Source organism: Phocoena phocoena, chromosome 2, assembly GCF_963924675.1.
Source record: "Phocoena phocoena chromosome 2, mPhoPho1.1, whole genome shotgun sequence".
NCBI lineage: Eukaryota > Metazoa > Chordata > Mammalia > Artiodactyla > Phocoenidae > Phocoena > Phocoena phocoena.
The window spans coordinates 77,741,075-77,760,748 of NC_089220.1; the positions used below are offsets into that span (position 1 = coordinate 77,741,075).

A 19,674-nucleotide genomic window follows, 5' to 3' on the forward strand; every position below is an offset into this window, starting at 1 on the left:
TTCCATGACCCCACATCCTTGCCTTTCTCTTGAGAGAGGTCAGAGGAGTTGGTTTGTGGCAGTTTTGAGGGGTAGATTACCTGAGAGTTCAAAAAACCCAAGGCCTGGGACTTCCATGGTGGTCCAGTGGTTAAGACTCCGTGCTCCCGATACAGGGGGCACGGGTTGATCCTACCCCTGGTCGGGGAACTAAGATCCCGCGTGCCGCGTGGTGCGGCCAAAAAAAAAAAAAGAAATAAAATAAAAAACCCAAGGCCTTCCATATTACTTTCCCCATTCCATTCTCTTTTCCTTACAAATTATTTATCAAGCCTTAAAAATATCAGTCATTTGGTCGAAACAGGTGAGTTTTATGTTGGCTACTCGGGAGCTAGCAAAATAATTTCTTTTTCTCTTTTTTTCATAAACTTATTTATTTTATGTATTTATTTTTGGCTGCATTGGGTCCTCGTTGTTGCGTGTGGGCTTTCTCTGGTTGCGGTGAGCGGGGGCTACTCTTCGTTGCGGTGCGGTGGCTTCTTTTGTTGGAGAGCACGAGCTGTGTAGGCACGTGGGCTTCAGTAGTTGTGGCACGCGGGCTCAGTAGTTGTGGCTCGCGGGCTCTAGAGCACAGGCTCAGTAGTTGTGGCACACGGGCTTAGTTGCTCCTCGGCATGTGGGATCTTCCCGGACCAGAGCTCGAACCCATGTCCCCTGCATTAGCAGGCGGATTCCTAACCACTGCACCACCAGGGAAGCCCTAACAAAATAATTTCTATTGATAATCCAATAATCATCTTTGCTTTCTTGGGCTGAGAATAAATCTAGTCCATTTGCAAAGGATTTTTATACACCCACTTGTGAAGAGGTGTCATGTCAACTACTGAAGGACACAGAAGGAAGCAAACAATGGGCTAATAGAGGCTCTTTTTAAAACCAACATCAGCCGAAGCCTGGTAAAGCAGCCATCTTTCGGTGACATCTTCCACACCTTGGATGACCAGGTTTACTTTGGCTAATCTAAAAGACTAAGGAGTGTGTCCTTCCTACTTCAGTCCGCCATGGGTTTCTTGCCCAGAGATGCTACTCTGTCAACAAGAACAGCACCCTTAAGTAAGTACTTGTTTTGTGCTAATTAGAAGTCCTTCAAAACAGCGAATGCTGGCTGTCCTGTGTTTATTTGGACAAGGTGCACTTGGGGATAGAAAAGCGTTCAGGGTTAAAAATGCCTGGAGGGCAGCAAGAATTCTTGCCAGTTCCCTCTCCTTACCCTGGTCTTGTGAAAAGCTGTCTCCAAACCAGGGAGGGAATTTACCTATTGTGTAAGACCCTGACCCCGTGCCTGTGCCTTAAGCAGGCACATAGTTTTTATGTGCGCCTGTTAGTTTGAATTTGTGATACTGATCTGCTTTTTGTCCCTGCTGACGGTTATTATATCTTAATGGGCGAAACCCTACTTTAATGATCCTTGTGTATCTAATTCTCGGAGTACAGAGCAGGCACCAGAGGACCACATAAAAACGTTTGCCTCAATTTCCCTGCAAAAAAGGAGCCCAGAAACCAGACTTGACCAAGTAACAGATTTTTAAAGGTAAAGGAACCCAATAAAATTACCAGCTTTTCACAGCGTGTGTCTACTTCCTTTAGACATATTGTGAAGTGTAGGTGAAATATTCTAACTGAACTGACAGTGGGAGTGGGGATAACTAAGGAGAGGGGGAGATAAAAGTAAAAACCACCAGCCATGATTGATACCACAGAAGCAATGAATCATTGGGGGTCTCCCCTTTGTGGATTTGGCACTTCACCTTTCTGACACCACCTGCAGGAGTGTCGGTGTAATGAGCCCCATAGAGATGGAAGCAACAGCTAGAAGTACTTGGAATTATTGTATCACGGCTTTGAGGCGCACTGGAGAATTGTGTAGGCTGGTATTTGCTTATTCAACTTTCACAGTAAAGAGGGTGTTTGTCTGTGAGTGTGTATGAGAGAAAGAGAGAGAGTGTGTGTGTACAAGTGCAAAGTGGAGGGGGCTACCTGATCCTAGGTAACTCCAAAAATATTTTAATAAAGGACTGATTTCTTTCTACAATGTAATCTTCAATTAACTAAATGGGTTCATGGGTTGCTTCTGAGTTTGATGGTGAGCGCCTTCAAGAATCATTTCTCTAGGGACTTCCCTGGTGGTGCAGTGGTTAAGAATCCGCCTGCCAATGCAGGGGCCACGGGTTCGATCCCTGGTCCGAGAAGATCCCATGTGCTGCAGAGCAACTAAGCCCATGCGCTGCAACTACTGAAGCCTAGAGCCTGTGCTCTGCAACAAGAGAAGCCACCGCGATGAAGAGTAGCCCCCACTCGCCACAACTAGAGAAAGCCCGCGCACAGCAATGAAGACCCAATGCAGCCAAAAATAAAAAAAAAAAAAAAAAAAAAAGAATCAATTCTCTAATACACTGTCCCATATTTGGGGATTGGCATGCTCAGGTATGGATTCTGGCCCTATGTACGAACTTAAACTATTCATGGTGAATAGGAGGCAGGATAATGTACATGCAAGACAGCTCTCCTATGAGTCACAGGACTTAGGCTCTTTTTAAGTTTCAACCCTTTGACCAATAACCTAACCTTCCCTGGCCAACCTATAAGATAGAAGTAATAGAAATCATTTAATTTCCTTAAGCTCTTGGGCTCAACCAGATAATCTTTTCATAGTGCTGCTTCCACCACTGAGTTTTATTTTACTTTTAAGAGCCTCGTGGAAGAGGAGAAATCTCAGTGGAATACTTGGCGCTGGCCCTAAATTAATCTCTCAATCTACTTCCTCTCCCCCATTCCTCCCCCAAAGATGAGATTGGACGTGTAGCTCGGGGCTAGGAACGGAATGGGCTTAAAAATCAGGCCAAGGCCTTAGGACTTCACCCAATATTTAAAGGAAAGACATCTGAGGTATTTTAAACATCAAGTAAAATTTTGAGACCTTTGTTTAAAAAAAAAAATAACTTGGGTGGTACGATGAAGCGTGGATTGGTGGGAAAGATGGAAATGAGAGGTAAAAATAGGTTAGCTTTCTAAATGGACCTGAAGGTTAGCTTTTTATATTTCCCTTAAGACATTCGAGACATTATTTTTTGTAATTAGAGTTTTTGTGCATGTAAGTTTTCTATTAATGATTCCTGAAGTTGGGTGTCGAGCAGGGTTTTGAAGGACCAAAAGGGTTTAAGTTGCAACTGCTCCTATCTGAAACACTCCAGAATTCTAGAAAGTTTCATTTATAACACAAACTACTCAGTAATGGCAGTCTTCTTTCTCTGATGCTTTCCAGATGTTAAAGGAGATAAGGCATTAACAAGCATTAAGACACATCCACAGTGTGTGTATTTAACATCACCATAGTCAGTTTGTAGGTACCATTCTGATTTCACACCATGCTTTATATGCTGGGCCAAGCATACATCTTAACCTCATTTAATGTTTTCAGTTAAGTGAAATTAGACCCATTCTATGGATATGCTGAGGTTCATAGAGCTGAACCTGCCAGGATCACGTAGTAAGTTTTGCTCCCTCCGCAGCTGTCATCTTGGTCTTTTTCTGAACCTTGAGCTTGTTCCTTCATCAGGATTAGAAATATTCTTCTGCAGTTACCTCTCCCTGGAAGGCTTTTCTCCCAGACACTCACAGAACTGACCTGCTCAGCTCTTAGCTTAAATGTCACCTCTTCAAAGAAGCCTTCATCCACTAACCTCTGTCATGTTGCTCATTTCTCTGCTTTCTTCATATCATTATCTGTAACTGTTTATTTGTTTATTTTCTGTCCCCTAAGGCGGAGTATAAATCTCGTGAGATCAAGTGCTTTGAACAGCTCAGACACACATTTGATTTGTGTAATCACAGCATTTTAGAACCGTTTCTAGAACTTGGTGCACGTTCAACAAGCATTTATTCAAGGGATGGGTGAATGAACGAATGAGTTTCACCAGAGCCCGTGCTTATTCTCCAGTCCCATCCTCCCTACATGTTTTCCTCTGCTTCCTGGCATACTGCAGGGGAATTGGCTGAGGGTATAACCCATCAAACTGTGTATCTGGGACCCAGAGTGATTAACTTCTGAAACTCAAATATTTACTCACTAGGAAAGGAAGCCAACAGATCATTCCCTTTCCCATTAGGTAAGATTATTTGATCATATGTAAGCTTGCAGTTTATGTGCGGTACCTTGTTTAGGAGTGAACGTTTCTGATAAATTATTTTTAGAATTTTACCTTTTCTTATCGTATTCCTGTTGGCTGATTTTTATAGGAGACTATTAGAATTTACATAAACTAGACATTGTTCCTGGCCAGTTTTTTGTTTTTTAAAGCATCAGACATTGAAAAATGCCTGGTCCATTGAAAAATGCCTGGTTTCAGACTGGACTTTTCAGACGGGTAATTTTCCTTTGTCTTGGTGGAATCTGAGACGACTGACTTTGTCACTAGCATATTAACCTCCTCTTTTCTCACTACCCCACGTAGCTGAGGAATAGCTTGATGATTAATTCCTCTAAGTTAGAGAAGGTGGCCTATGAAGGAATTTTAAGTACATTTCTCGGTGTTCTGTGAAGTTACATGATCTTAGCTCCGTTGATTAAGTTTATTAAAATTGTATAAAGGCGTTCATGTGATTCTAAACCACAGAAGAAGCAAAACAATTTGAAAGCAACCTGCCCTTTACCTTGATCCCTACCTTCTCCAAAAACCGTGGTGTAGTGCCAACGAACAGAATGGTGGTTGATGAGCAGAATTTTAAGGCATTCTAAATATTACTGGTTGGTTTAATAAAATTAATTAGCCTGCCATGGAGAAAATTTACTAGCGTGCTGGTTAATTTCACAATGTAAAGTCAGAGAAGGGAGGTGGGGTTGAGGGAACAAACCTTATTAGTTTTGAATAATTATTTAAAGATGTGGAGCTGCCTATTTCAAGCACTTTGATTGCCAAATCCATTAAGGCTTTAAAATCTCAATGTTTGTATGCTGGTATATATGGGAAGGAATCTCTCTAGATGAAATCACAGGCATATTAGTTAACAGCTAAATAACTTATTTAACATACAGAACAACAAGTAGGATCCAAATAAAACCATGGGAATGAGAACTTGCCTTAAGACTGGCTCATGGGAGGTTTCCATAATCTTAATTTGCCATTGATGCAATTATTGCTTTTTCTTGTCTCTTTAATCCAAACAAGATGTTTGCAGCGGCCATGGAAAGGTGCCTGAAATCACATGCCTGAATTCATTTAATTTGCCAACATTGTCTTTTTCTCTCTCTCTCTCTCTCTCTCTCTCTCTCTTCCTGGTAACGGGCAAGAGTCAGTTCTGGTGCATCAGGTACTAAATCTCTTCAATTACCAGCCGGGAAGAAAGATTTAACCTTGTGTCTCAAACCTACAAACTGATTTAGTTTTAAAGCACAAACACTTCTCCTGTGGAGCCTAAATTAAACTGCAGAAAGGATGCAGAGCTTGAGGAATTAAACCAGGCAGGGCCAAGGCTCAGGCCAGTGATCGGAACCATTTCGGTTTCTTTCACAGGGGCCCCTGGTGCAAAAGGAAAGGGAGCGGGAACGAGCTGAAAGACAACCTGTGTGAGAGGGGGCGATGTTATATTGCTTGGAAGCTAGACGTGGAGTAAATGTGAGTGCAGGGGTGTCCAATCTAACCTCTTATCCTTTTTCTCTTTGGGGGCTCGGCAGCCATTTTTAACGTGGATGATTCCGTGGTTGATCTGGAAACCCTGGCGGCCCTATATGAAAACGTGAGTATCAAACACCTACAGAGCCAGAGTTTCCAGATTTTTGTATCTTAACTAACTTAAAAAAAAGGTAATGTCTAGAAAATGGTTATATGTGACTCCTTCCACCTGAAAAGTCACTGAGCCATTCATGTTCCTTGGCAGTGGGAATTGTGGCATTGCATGGAAGAGGTTAAGGCACAGAAATGCAAGCTCAAATGAGACTGAGCATGAAGAAAGCACTAGATTCCTGACCGCCCACGGTGGTATCTGGGTTAGTAGATTTCTTTCGCAAGGGAAGGCAGTTCAATGTGGAGGCCACCTGTGTGCCGTGGAATGCAGCCCAGCCCCGTGGCTTGCAATCAGAGTGCGTGAAGCTAAGTTACCAGCTTACCACTGGTGTACACCAGTGTCATCCTCTGAGGAATGGGGATGCTGTTACCAGCTTGGATGATTACTTTTAGCCCAAGTGAACTGACGGCATTGATCGTGGGAAATAGTATAGGGTGGTGGGTGTGTGTGTTGGATTTTAGAGTGAGATACTCTCAGGTTTGAGGTCGAGCTCTACCATTTACTGCTGAGTGGCCTCAGACCAGTTAAATTCCTTAAACCTGTTTATCAGTACAATGGGGATTATAATGGGCTCGACATGAGTTTTGTGAGTATTAAAAGAGAATTCAGTATATGCAGCAGTAGCCGTGTATTTTGGAAATAAACAGCGCTGTACACATATATAGTCTTCAAATGTGGATTATATGTGGAGATAACCAGCATAATTGTCAGGCTTTCTTGAGAAGATGACACAGGAGAGTCACAATTCCCATAATTGTTAACTGTTCTGGTTCGCTGACTCTGTTAGGATTTGAAAACATAGACTGAAACAGATTCTCTTTACTGAAGTAATGCTGTTTCTCAGGAAGCTACCCAGAGCTCTATAGCATGCTGTGATTACCGAGCTCAAAAAACGATTTCATTTCAATACTTAGGTCCCCTGGGACCTTAAGCGTCTCAGAGAAAATTTCCATAGTGTGATAATCCAGCCTAGCGGGATTGCCAGTTCCCTTCACATTTCTACATCCTTTGTGTGTATCAGGAACTGTTTGGTACGACTGGGTGGGAACTTCCCATGTTTCTATCAGGAAGGCTTTTGGTAATAAAGAAGATGCACAAATCCTAGGCCATCGGGAGCTGATGGCACATTTGTTGAATACCTGGAGGGCATCATGGTATTGTGGAAGAAAGGTGTTCTAAGTCAGGCTCTTTGCCAGGTACTTAGTATAAGCCTCGGTGGAGTCATCTTTAAAACAAGGATGCAGTACTTGATGTCGGAGGACTTTGTAAAAGGCAAAGTGCCTTCTAGGATGCTTTTAGTTGTTCCCTCGGGCTCAGGACTGTGCACGATTGGTACTTGTTAGCTGACAGTAGAGGTAAGCTACACACAACTGGCATAGTTGCGCAAATTGAGAAAGTATGGGACTAAATGCCAGAATCAGTGGTGCAGACAACGAATGCTTAGAAAATTCAGAACGAGAGACCCTGCTGACCAGAAATTTAAAAATCAGGAGCCTACATAAGTTAGGAGGGCTGTTCGGTTCTGAGGATGAAGAAAGATTCAAAGGTTAGCAATCAAATGTCCTGGCTTCTGTATCCAGCTGAGGTCACTTGTTATGACCATTTAGTTTAGCCAGTAATTCCCAAACATTAGCATGTCTCAGAACCACCTGCAGGGCTTGCTGAGCCCTACCTCTGGAGTGTCTTATATCCGGGGTAGGGCCAACAATGGGCATTTCTAACTAGCGACAGGTGGTGCTGATGCTGCCTGTCCGGAGACCACACTCTGAGACACACTGCTTTAGACAGATTCTCATTGCTCACTTTTTGTGTGTGTTTTGTTTCTATTTCAACACAGAGAGCCCAAGAGGATGAACTCGTTAAAATAAGAAAGTATTATGAGACATCCAAAGAGGAAGAATTGAAGCTACTGGATAAACCTGAGCAGTAAGGATGCTTAAACACTTTTCTGTTAAAAAAAGGAGAAGGGCCGTCCCCATCTTCCTGCCTCCCAGCTCCGAATAACCAAATCTCAACTGTGCCAAGCTAAATCATAGCAGCGTCATTCCTGTGACCTATTGCACACAGCAGAATGACCTGACTGCCGGGAAAGGCAGCCGGGAGATTTGTGCTGCTGGATATCATGTCTCAACCCCTCACCCCACCCCTCATGACTCCCCTTTTCTTGTCCTAGCAACTTGTTAATTCCTCCTAGACTAAACATTCTGGCCCAAAGGGTAACTGAGGAAGGGAGAGGTTACTGCTCTGTTTAAGGTTCTGCTGATGCAGTTAAAAGGGGTGATGTCAGAGTCACAGAATTCAAATTGATTTTCCTAAATATTGTATCCAGTAAATGTAGCCTGAATGTGCCAGCTTTCTCCCCAGATTCTCTACCTGCTCTGCCCAATTTAGATGTGGCTTTTTCATCCTCCCTTTGCATGTGTCTGTGCTTCTCTCCAGTCACTATCTGGAGGTGTCTGCTCTCTAGTTTGGGGTGTTCCACACACTTTGAAAGCCCAGAACTCTAGTGCATAACTGAGTGACTCTCGTCCTTGGCTGGGCTCTTGGGGCCTACAAACCATGGATAACCTTCTGGGGCTCTGCAGCCCTAAGAACTCTGTGAGAATGTGGGATGGGTCCCGAGTGGACAGAGGGCTACTTAGCTCGTGGCTACCTTGAGTGCTTCCTGCCCAATGCAGGCTGTGCTTCTCAGCCTGGAGATGAGGCAAGGAATAGGAAGCAAAGAGGAAACTGACTGGGTTTAGGGTAACAAGTCAGCCCCAGAGACATTCGAGGGTCAGTCACTTATACCGAAACCTTCCCACCTTGCCCTTGGTTCCTCTAAAATGCCCCACTCCCCTTGGAAGCCAGGGTATTCAGGTCCAGAAGAAACATCTTTCAGTGACTGGGTGAGGAATTTCTAGGTTTACTCAGTTATTGACAAACCTTTATGATAATTTGGGGACCCTTAGATGACTGGCTGTCACATGGAGCATATGCCAGGGTTCTCCCCGCAACACACACCCAAAGTTAGTTCATGAATATTGTGAATCAATGCAGATGGGCGCCCTGCCCTTCTTCTGTTCCATCGACTTGAGCCCCCCGTCCTTACCAACTCCCACCCCGACCCATCCTGTGGTCCACTCCCAAGTCTTGTTTCCTAATATAATAAATTCATTCCCACTAAGGTGCTGACGACCGAAAATCAAGTGACTAATAATGGGATATTTAGACACAAGGCCATGAGGAGTATTTGAGGACTGTCTTAGTCAGTTTGGGCTGCTATAACAGAGTATCCTAAACTGGGTGACTTATCAATGGCAGAATTTTATTTCTCACAGTTCCTGAGGCTGGAAGTCTGAGATCCAGGTGCCAGCATGGTTGGGTTCTGGTGAGCACCCTCTTCCAGGCTGCAGACTTCCCTTTGTATCTTCACGTGGCAGAGAGCAGAGAGGGGAAGTAAGCGCCTGTGTCTCTTCTCTGAAGGGCACTAACCCCACTCAAGGGCTCGACCCTCATGACCTAATTACTTCCTAAAGGCCCTACTTCTTATTACCATCACTTTGGGGGTTAGGATTTCAACTTAGGGATTTTGCGGGGGGTTACAAACATTCAGTCCATAACACGGACAAGCATTTGGGTAGTGCCAGCTATGCCATGTTAAGCAATGATACTCCGAGCCCAGAGTTGGTAAACTTTTCCTATAAAGGACCCGGTAGTAAGTACTTTAGGCTTTGTGAGCCATTACAATCTGCTGGAACTACTCAAGTCAACAGTTGTGCAGAAGCAGGCACAGACAATACATAAACAAATGGGCGTGGCTGTGCGCCAAGACCAGTTTATTTATGGACGCTGAAATTTGAATTTCATACCACTGTACATGTCACAAAATATTATTCTGGTTAATATTCGATTAATATTAATGTTTAAATGCTTGATTTTTTTCAACCATTTGAAAATGTGAAAACCATTCTTAGCTGATGGGCCATACAAAAACAAAGAATTTGGCCTGGGGACTGTAATTCACCAACCCCTGCTCTAAACTATGGAACAGCCCACTTGGTAAAATGAGCCGTTGGTCCTTGCTCCCAGAAGGGTTCCCCTTTTCCTTCCTGTGTTAATGCCTTTCTAGCATTATTTTTCGAGATTAATTGCCAGGACACAGAATAATGGCAGCAGGTAATTAACCGATGACTCATTAAAGTTCTCTTGCTTTCTCTCCTGATGATGTGGATGGAAGAGTGTTTTTAAAGTTTGCAAATGGTCCTTGTAAGGGCTTCCTGAACATGCTAAGCTCTTAGTGGCAGCAAAGAAGATGGTCATGTTGTCCTGGTGATATGCTTGGGCTCAGCTGCTAGAGGGTGAGGCCCAGAGAGGTAGGGCCTCCAGGGCTGAGTGATTTTCACCTTTACTCCTGACCTCCTGCACAGTGTAGCATTCATTTGATTCATGCCAGAGTCTGATTTTCTGGCAACTGATTTGCCATTAGTTCCAAGTGAGTTGACTATAAGCATGTTTTGCATACTGGAAAATATGATCATTTATAGTTTCAGCATTGCAGTTTCCTAAGATTCCTGTGGTGCCCAGGCTTTAAATCAGAGCCTGGGGAGGCTGCCCTCCTCACTCACCTCATCAGCTTTCTTGCACCGCAGGGCCAGATTTAGAAAGTCATTTCCCACAGAGGTGTCATCTGCTTGGGACCAGGCTTTCTGAGAACCGCTCCCTTCAGCAATGGTCCTCAACTCTGTTCACACTCTCCTTGGGGTGGCGGTGAGGCGAGGGGAGGCTCTACTGGGTCTGATTAGGCCTGATGTGTGCTTTTTGTGGCCTAAAGTGAGGATACCATATACAGCCTATGGGGATGCTCCACTGAGGCCCACAGCTGCCTGGGGATCGCCGCAAAGAAGACGTATTGACGTTGAAACAAGGCTCTGTTAGCGTCCTCCTCTATGGAGGAACATAAGTTACAGCATGCACAGACACCTGAAATGATATCATTCAGGGCTCTGAGGGATGATAAACCACGTTAGTCCCTTGAAAACAGTGGGCCCGTTGCATCAATCCACCTGACAGCCGAGTTGCTGTGGGTGTGTGACCCACATACTGTGAGGTGCAGAATGTTTCTGCTGTGTACCGGCTGTACTTAAGTCCATCCTAGGAAGATCAGCCTGCCTTAAGGAAAGAAGAGGAAGGTCCCTGGTCTGTGGCTCCTTTCTATCTCTGGCCCTAGGGTATAAAGTTAGACTAGTCCAAAAGGAAATCAGTCCCTAAATATTCATAAGTACCATGGCCTATTAATGCCCAAGACCCTCTCCTTGGGGATGTGTAAAAGAGCGCTTACCCCTGCCCTTGTGGGTAGAGTGTAAAACCCACATGTGGGAGATAAGATATTAGACACTTCATAGCCTTTGAGGTAACCTGTACTTCTGTATACTGTATATTGTACACAATACTACCTGTATTGTGAAGTATTTCTCAGATAAATGGGAAAGGGTGCTTTCCTCGAGACTTTGTTTCTCCCAAATTTGCTTCTCTAGTATTTTGTATCTTCACCTGCTACCAGGTGACCAGGCCCCAAAACCCACAAGTCATCCTGGACTCTTCTCAGCATCCCGTGGGATGGGTCAGCTACATTGGGTCTGGCAGCCTCAGTCTCTTTCTCACCATTCGCCCCTCAGCATCCACACTGCAGGCCCTCTCTCGTTCCCCCTTAGAATATTCCAGCTGCTCCCAGCCTCAGATCTGCTATCACTTCCAATCAATCAGCCGAGCCATTGCAAGGGCGATTTTCTAAAACAAAAAGCTGAAAGTTTCACTCCTCTGTTTAAAACCCTTCATTCATTCAGAAAAAAAACTTGAGCTCTTTATTTTAGAACACAAAGCCCCATTTTAGCTTTTTCTCACCTTTCCCCACGAATATCATTCAGCCTGTCCAGGCTCTCGCTGGCAGTCTCTTACATGTGTCCTGCACAAGGACCAGAGGGCTCCCAGAGACCTTGGCTGACATGGTCCCTCCAGCGCTCTGACTTTGATGCCCTGCGTATGGCTTCCATAGCTCCTATTTTAGGCCCCATCACCGAGAGCACTCATCACACTCGTGGTAACTGTGGATTTATTTCACAGGTGATCAAGAAGGAGTTGTGTTTAAGTTAAATTCTGTTCTCAGGTCTCGGCATGGTGCCTGACGCACTGTGAGTGCTTCATACACATCTAAAGACACTAAAATTCTTGGTGACTGATGCTCTGGTATTCTTGGTGACACATTCCCTACAGTTCTATCCAAAAGTATTGTGAAATATCTGAATTTCCCTCCCCCCTCCAACTCTGGATATGTGCTTCGGCCCCTTCTCCATACACAGAACACTGGGTCTTTAAGATTCTCTGAGAGCCTTCCTAGTGCGAGCCCTAGTTCCAGTAAAGCTTTGATCCCAGGGAACCTTGTAGTTCTGTTTTACTCTTTTTTCCGGGTAACACCAATTGCTTGAGCCTATGGGCTCGTCTCCTCATGTTGGTCCTAAACGTCCTCTTTGGAGACGAGTTATAAGTAATTGCTTATACAGCATTTCCTCCTTCTCATCTAAGACCTTGCTGGTGAGCTGGGGTGTTGAGCTGTATATTCTCTCCATCAATGCTTCACTCGCTGTGCTCATTGAAACGAGGAAGTGTACCCACTCAGGGATCCGGGTCCTACTTAGGGAATAGTGTTTCATGGTTGCATTTGGAAAGGGAGAAGTGCAGGGTGCTACACTTGAGGTAGCTCTCAGCAGCGTCTGAATAAGTAAAACTTCCCAAGACTCGCTACAGGACCAAATGCCTCCAGTCCCACAAGCTTTTTACTGTTCATGTTTGTGAGAACTGGTGATACCCCTGATTTCAGTCATAAATGAATCAGTGGTTTAATACTAATTTTACAAAGAAACGATTCACACATAGAGTGTAATTTTTTCATCTTGTCCTAACTCAGAATTCCTTTGGGTTTCCACTTTTATATCCCATCACATGGTTTTCATAATAATCAGAGTTACAGAACCTTAAAGCAAAGATATGTTTTCTTTTATGGACATTCTTTGCTTCCTCTCAGTGTTATTTAGAAAAAAAAAAAAAAGGATTATGACCTAGTTGTAGGATAAATAAGAAAAACAGCTGATTATTAGAATCTTATTAAAACCCAAGTGTCCCTAAAAGAGGCACAGAGTATTATTAGCTAAGGAAATTTCTTTGGTTATGGAAAGAAGGGGGCTCCAGCTTTGCTCCTAGGTAAAAGCATTCTTGGTAAGAGGTTACAAAATGTCAAGGTAACGATGTTATGGTTTGACCAAGACTTTCAGAACTATCACTTAATCATCATTTCAACCCCCAAATGGATTTAAAAGCTTTTAGTGGATTCTCTCCTTTTCTGAATTCATGTCCAGCTCTTTCCATCCATTTTAGTGTATACCCCTACCTCGGGTGGTTGGCCTAGAGGATATGTAGCTCTTCCAACTTAATTTTGCAAAGGGCATCAGCGCCCAGCTGCTCAGACAGTGAACTTCTGTGTGTAGGTCGGTACTCAACTTTAGCTTTTAAGCTCTGTCTTGCCATAGTTTTTAAGAAACTTTAGATTGTGCCCACTTAATGAGTGCCTCCTTTGTTCCAAGCATGGAGCCATGAAGTCCTGTCTGTGTCGGTAAGTTGTTGTGGAAAAGTAAACACATACCTGCAGGATAGAATCATTATAGATTATTATAATTGTTTGAACGACAGCAACAAAAAGTAGTAATCTAACTTCAGAAAGAGATTAGTTTTTCACTTGTCTATAGACATTTGCCTCAAGTCTTCCCCTTACTTAGCCCGTGTTAATACACCATTAGAGAATGCTGCATTATAAAGGGAATCTATTGTGGGTTTTTTTTTTTCCCCAAACACTTAAGATTAATGCTTTCTATTTCGGTTTAGTCTTACTTGGGTAGCAAGAGACAGATAGCTTCACATGGTTCAGTATACTTGTGTTAACTTTCTGTTCTTAATTTATACACTATATGTTTGCTCACCGTTATAGAAACCCATTTAAAAAAATTTTTATACAATTTTTAAAGGTTATTTTCCATTTACAGGTATTACAAAACATTGGCTATATCCCCTGCACTGTAAAATATATCTTTGAGCCTATCTTATACCCAATAGTTTGTACCTTCCACTCCCCTACCCCTTATATGGCCCCTCCTACCACGACTGGTAACCACTAATTCTCTGTATCTGTGAGTCTGCTTCTTTTTTGTTATATTCACCATTTTGGTGTATTTTTTAGATTCCGCATATAAGTGGTATCATACAGTATTTGTCTTTGTCTGACTTATTTCACTTAGCCTAATGCCCTCCAAGTCTATCCATGTTGCTGCAAATAGCAAAATTTCATTCTTTTTTATGGCTGAGTAGTATTCCATTGTGTGTGTATATGTATGTGTGTGTATGTATATACACATATACCACATCTTCTTTATCCACTCATCTGTCAATGGTTGCTTAGGTTGCTTCCATATCTTGGCAGTTGTAAATAATGCTGCTGTGACCGTTGGGGTGCATGTATCTTTCCAAATTAGTGTTTTTGGTTTTTTTGGATTTTGTTTCGTTTTTTTTTTTTTTTGGAGTGGAGTTGCTGGGTCATATAGTAGCTCTATATTTAGGTTTTTTTTGAGAAACCTCCATACTGTTTTCCACAGTGGCTGCACCCATTTACATTCCCACCAACAGTGTACGAGGGTTCCCTTTTCTCCACATCCTCTCCAGCGTTTGTTATTTGTGTTCTTTTTAATGACAGCCATTCTGAAAGGTGTGAGGTGATATATGGAAACCCATTTTAAAAGCGTCTTTGTTGTTAACAGTAGAGCACAAACCCTTGGAGTCCCCTGAGTTTGCCTGTTTGATGCCTTTTATAATTGTTCAGTTAACATTGTCAAACAAGGAATGCTCTCATGATGAAATCTCTTTCTGCTGCGATTATATGTGACGTCAGATGATTCATTCTTAATTCTTACAGATTTTTACACGAGTTAGCCCAGATCCCTAATTTTGCTGAACGTGCCCAGTGTATAATCTTCAGATCTGTCTTTTCTGAGGGCATTACTGCCGTGCACCGAAAGGTAGAGATCATCACACGAGCTTCTAAGGTATGTTTGCTGTGTAATTCAAAGACAGCTTTGCCCTCCTTGGGGGTAAAGGAGGGAGTGGGGACTGGGAAAGATCAACTCGAGTCCCTCTGCAGAAATATTGTGGACTTAAGGTTGTGTGTTTTCCTGAGTATAACTGTGACGATTATCCCGTGTGAGCGTGCATGCAGGTGAGTAAGAAAGAAGGAGACGCAGATTGACAGAGGAGAAAGAGGGAGGAAAAAAACCAACACTTTTACAGATTTCTTCTCACGTATTCCAAATACCTCCCAATGTACATTCTGGCCACTTAAAACCAACCTAAATAGTATAGTGTGTTTTCCATTCTGACTCTCTAGATTGCAAAAAGAGATTTGCCTTAGAGCAATGCATTGGATCATCTGAAATGTGTTTACATAGTAAAATAAAAATATTCTAGAGACTTGATAAATGAAATCAATGATTATGATAATGAGTGATGGGCCGATAAGTTTTTGTTGGCTTTACCACACTGGGGTTTGTTATAAAGTTAAATTCTTGAACGTGGCTTTTTCTCCCAATGACGCACGTCCTTCACCACATGGTGATCCTCCACAAATACTGTAATGTTTAGTTGCTTATCTGGAGGCATGGGGTTTTTTCCTTCTAAAATATAAAAGATTTCACTAAAGAAAGCATAACTATTACCAAGGTATATAATATACACCCTCTAATAACGCCCTACGAGGCAGGAGCAGGGGTCGTCCTAGAGCTGCACTTGGTTTGCTTTCTTTACCCTAAGATCAAGGAAAATAAAGTCGACTAAAACTGTAGAGAAGGGGAAAAGTATCAATTTGAAAATTTGCACTTGGAGCAAAAGAATGAGAGAGAGAGAGGAAAAACAAATGAGATGGGGAGCTGAAGAGAACCCCAAGCAGCTTGAAATTAATAGACAAATAGTAAAAGTTAATAGACAGATCAGCAAACACTTAATAAACATAGCCTATGACCTTGAAATACATGATTGTATTCACCTCTGAGGATTCTGTAGTTCACCTCTGAGGATTATTTCCAGGGATAAGGAAGTATAGGCTTGCTGTTGTATCTACCCTACGTTTAACTGTGCTGTTTGTATAGATACATAGTCCAAAACCAGATCCTCAAATGATCTTAAACCCCTTCCTATTTAGAAGCCGTCAAATACAAAGCCTAACTGTAACAACTGTCTTTTTTCAATTTCTAAATCCTTTAAAATAAGTATTTAAAAAATAAAACCGGCTCAAATAGAAATATAAAAACTAATATTTAGGGCTTCCCTGGTGGCGCGGTGGTTGAGAGTCCGCCTGCCGATGCAGGGGACACGGGTTCGTGCCCCGGTCCGGGAGGATCCCACATGCCGCGGAGCGGCTGTGCCCGTGAGCCATGGCCGCTGAGCCTGCGCGTCCGGAGCCTGTTGCTCCGCAACGGGAGAGGCCACAACAGTGAGAGGCCCGCGTACCGCAAAAAAAACAAAAACAAAAAAATAACCTCATATTTAATATTCAGTATGAACATGCGCAGTTTGTAATTCATTGAAAGGATTAAAAAAATGATGGCTGTTAACATATTTTTTAAGACACTTATGGCTCAGTGAAGTGTATTTTCCATTTCACCAACTATAAATCCAGTTGGTAACAGGCCAGCAAACAGCCTATCAAGTGCTCAGGGAATATTTGTTGTTGAATGAACATAGGTGCATTTGGAGTTCAGACGCATAATAATGGGTGTTTGCCTTCCCAGGGCTTGCTGCAAATGAAGAGTGTGAAGGATATTTTGGCTCTCATTCTGGCTTTTGGAAACTATATGAATGGAGGAAATAGGACTCGGGGACAAGCAGATGGATATAGCTTAGAAATTCTGCCCAAACTCAAGGACGTCAAAAGTCGGGTATTTATTTATTTTTCATAACGAAGGTCTGCGATCTGTCATTATTTTCCTTGTATACCTTCCATTTTCAAAAAAAGTGTTCGTGGTTGTTCCGTTCATCTCTGTCCTCCCCCGAACAGTACATTGTTTGCTTTCTTTTGAATAAAGACAGGTTTTTCATCTTCTTGTGATGACAAAATCCCCAACGTCCATTTGCTCGAAAGCGCACAGTTAGCTGTTGAACTGCCGTGGAGAATAAAGCAGATAGCGTACAGTATTAGCCATAGCACAAGGCTTGAGTCTGCTTGAATTTGGGGTTAGCTCCTTGGAATTCACTCACTCCTAAGTGGAGAGCAATGCTGACTCACCAAGGGAGCTGAGGGTTTGAATTATTCTCTGGTCCACAACAATTGGGCTGGGGGTCCACTGTCAGACCCTCTGAGCCTGATTATCACTTGGCTCCACACCCTGCAGAGCTACCTCTTTAGAAACAACCAGCCCATATCTAGGCGTCCCCTGGGGGGGCAGGGGGAGCGGAGGGAGGGGAAACACACAGGCAAATTAGAATTAGACCCACGTGAACAAGACACAAAGGCTGCCTTGTGGGAGGGCCTGCTCTCCCCTGGAGTCCCAGGGTCATAAAGTGGCAGGGTGTTCCTTTTAAGCCTCCTTGATTGTTTTTCACGCCAGTAAGAACACACATTTTTTGAAAGGTGGGAAGGGAGGGATGGTCTTCTGTTCTACTCTCTGGTTCCCTTTAGCACTCCCCTCCCCCCTCCCTTCTTGGCTTTATGCCTGAAAGTATCGAGACAGTCTTTTGGTGGGTTGGTGCTTGTCTTAGCCATTACCTCAGAGGCCTTATGGATTACCTCTTTGGGTCTCCCCCCCCACCTCAAGAAAGAGTGTAGTGTCATTTCTTTGTATAGATGCCATAAAAATGAATGGGACAAGGAGGAAAGAGGACAGTCTGAAACAGAATTAGGACCAGGTATCACAAATTAAAAGTATTAGAGTTACAGAGTGAGATTTCAGCTCTTTGACTATCTAATATGGCAGAGTCTCATGTGACTGATATTCATTTAAACTTCTCTTTTAAACCTAGGATAATGGGATTAATCTGGTGGACTATGTTGTGAAATATTACCTGCGTTACTATGATCAGGTAAGAAATAGCGTTATGTGGAAAACTACGCTAATGGGGTTTCAGCTCCTGCACATTGCTGGCATTCAGAAATTGGATGATGGATGGATGGATGAATTTCAAGTCCAACATAGAATTTGAGAGCTCTCCAGCTTCCTTGGTTTACAGATGGGAAAACTGGAGCCAAGAGTTTAGTTGACTCTTGTAAAGAGAAGCATTATTCAGTGGCACAAATCTACCGACTCTTAATCCACTGTATAACACAGCTTCAAAGAGACCCCAGTCATCTCAGTGCCTTCTGACCAGATTGTGAGGGTCTCTGTGAAACCCATATCCATTCAGTAATTGGTTATATCTGAAACTAGATTCTGGGATGCAGACCAAACTTTAGGAACTTAAGATGCAGTAATACCCAATACTTTATCAGCAATGTTCATCTGTGAACAAGTTAAAGACGTGGAATTTGAAATCCATCTTCCCTGCTTAGATTACACTGGGCCATTAGAAATAAAAATTTCTGTGAGAATCCACCTGAGCGCAATTTTCTGTGTTTTATTCCTTCTCATTAAATCGAGGACAAGGAGTCCTAGCTTTGAGAAGAAAGAGGTACTATTGTAAGTTGTTGAGAAACCTAGCAGTCAGTAAATGGAAAAAGTCTCAGGAAAATGTTGTCAGGAGTCCCGCTTAACTATCCACACAAGCACAGTTTTTCCTAGGTACCAAGGGAAGAAAAGTAAAGCTTCCAGGGCCTCGTTTTCAAAAGGCCTACAGTTTCATGCAGAAGACAGGCTAAGCACTGATGAAGTCTTTAGTCATCTCTCCTACCCTCCTGGTGGGTTTATCTAACCGTTTTCAATGTATCTACCACCAGGTTTATTATTCCCCTGCGTATAGATATCATTGAGCAATTACCTAGCTTCCCGGCATTGCTCCTTGAGGTCCAGAACTCTTTGTTGTCTCTTTTTTTCATGTTTGTAATGTAGGTGCTTGATAAATACTTGCTGAGTTGAATGTACTATAAATATCCACAAGCAGGTAATAAGTAGCATCTGTAACAAACAAGATGCAACGAGGCGAGAGCTATCTTCTGGTAGAGCAGGGTAGGTGTGCTGAGCTTCGGGCAATATGTGTGCATCCAAAGTTCTGAAGGCAGGTACCAGGGTGGCAGAAGAGTTATCCTGAAGGATCTTGAGGTGACAGTTCAAATTCGAGGCTGGCATAAGCAGACGCACTGTGTAGGAAGGATGAAATTTGCCGATGGAGTTTGACTCCTACTGAGGAGAGCTGAACCCAGCCAGTGGAATCGACTTCACAGAGGGAAATCTTAAAGTAAGATTAATTGCAAACACGGGATGGTCCAGTTTAGGAAAAATAAGAAGTCAGCATTTGTGTGGTGCTCTCCCAGTTTTCACTGTGTTAAAAAGAATTGCACTCAACAAGAGTACAGCATTATGTGATTTAGTAAATGATCCCTTCCCTCTTAGGAGCATAAGTGATGATTTTTGTGGTTAGTGGTGATGAGCAATTAGCGGAAGAAAGGTGACTCTTGCTCCAAGCTTCCTTCCACTCGTGCCTGGTTTTTGGTCCAAGTCTAGGTCTATGTGAAGTTCAAAGAAACCCTTCTAGGGCCATGTCTTTTGAACTCCAATTGAGCAGCTTTCGCAAGAGCTACTACCGGGCCGATTTGCTCGGTAGCATTTTCTCTTCTTCTAGCTTTAAAAAAAA

The 19,674-nt window shown here is 43.0% G+C and overlaps 1 protein-coding gene across 2 annotated transcripts in view; it reads left to right on the forward strand.

Annotated features, from left to right (window-relative positions):
- FMN1 (formin 1) overlaps positions 1-19,674 on the forward strand; it is a 396,758-nt gene that overhangs the window by 234,647 nt on the left and 142,437 nt on the right. For both annotated transcript variants that reach the window (XM_065872037.1, XM_065872038.1), the window contains 5 exons: positions 5,711-5,772; positions 7,658-7,746; positions 14,816-14,945; positions 16,683-16,829; positions 17,911-17,970. In XM_065872037.1, coding sequence (XP_065728109.1) covers positions 5,711-5,772; positions 7,658-7,746; positions 14,816-14,945; positions 16,683-16,829; positions 17,911-17,970 — 488 coding nt within the window. The remainder of the gene's footprint in view (positions 1-5,710; positions 5,773-7,657; positions 7,747-14,815; positions 14,946-16,682; positions 16,830-17,910; positions 17,971-19,674) is intronic.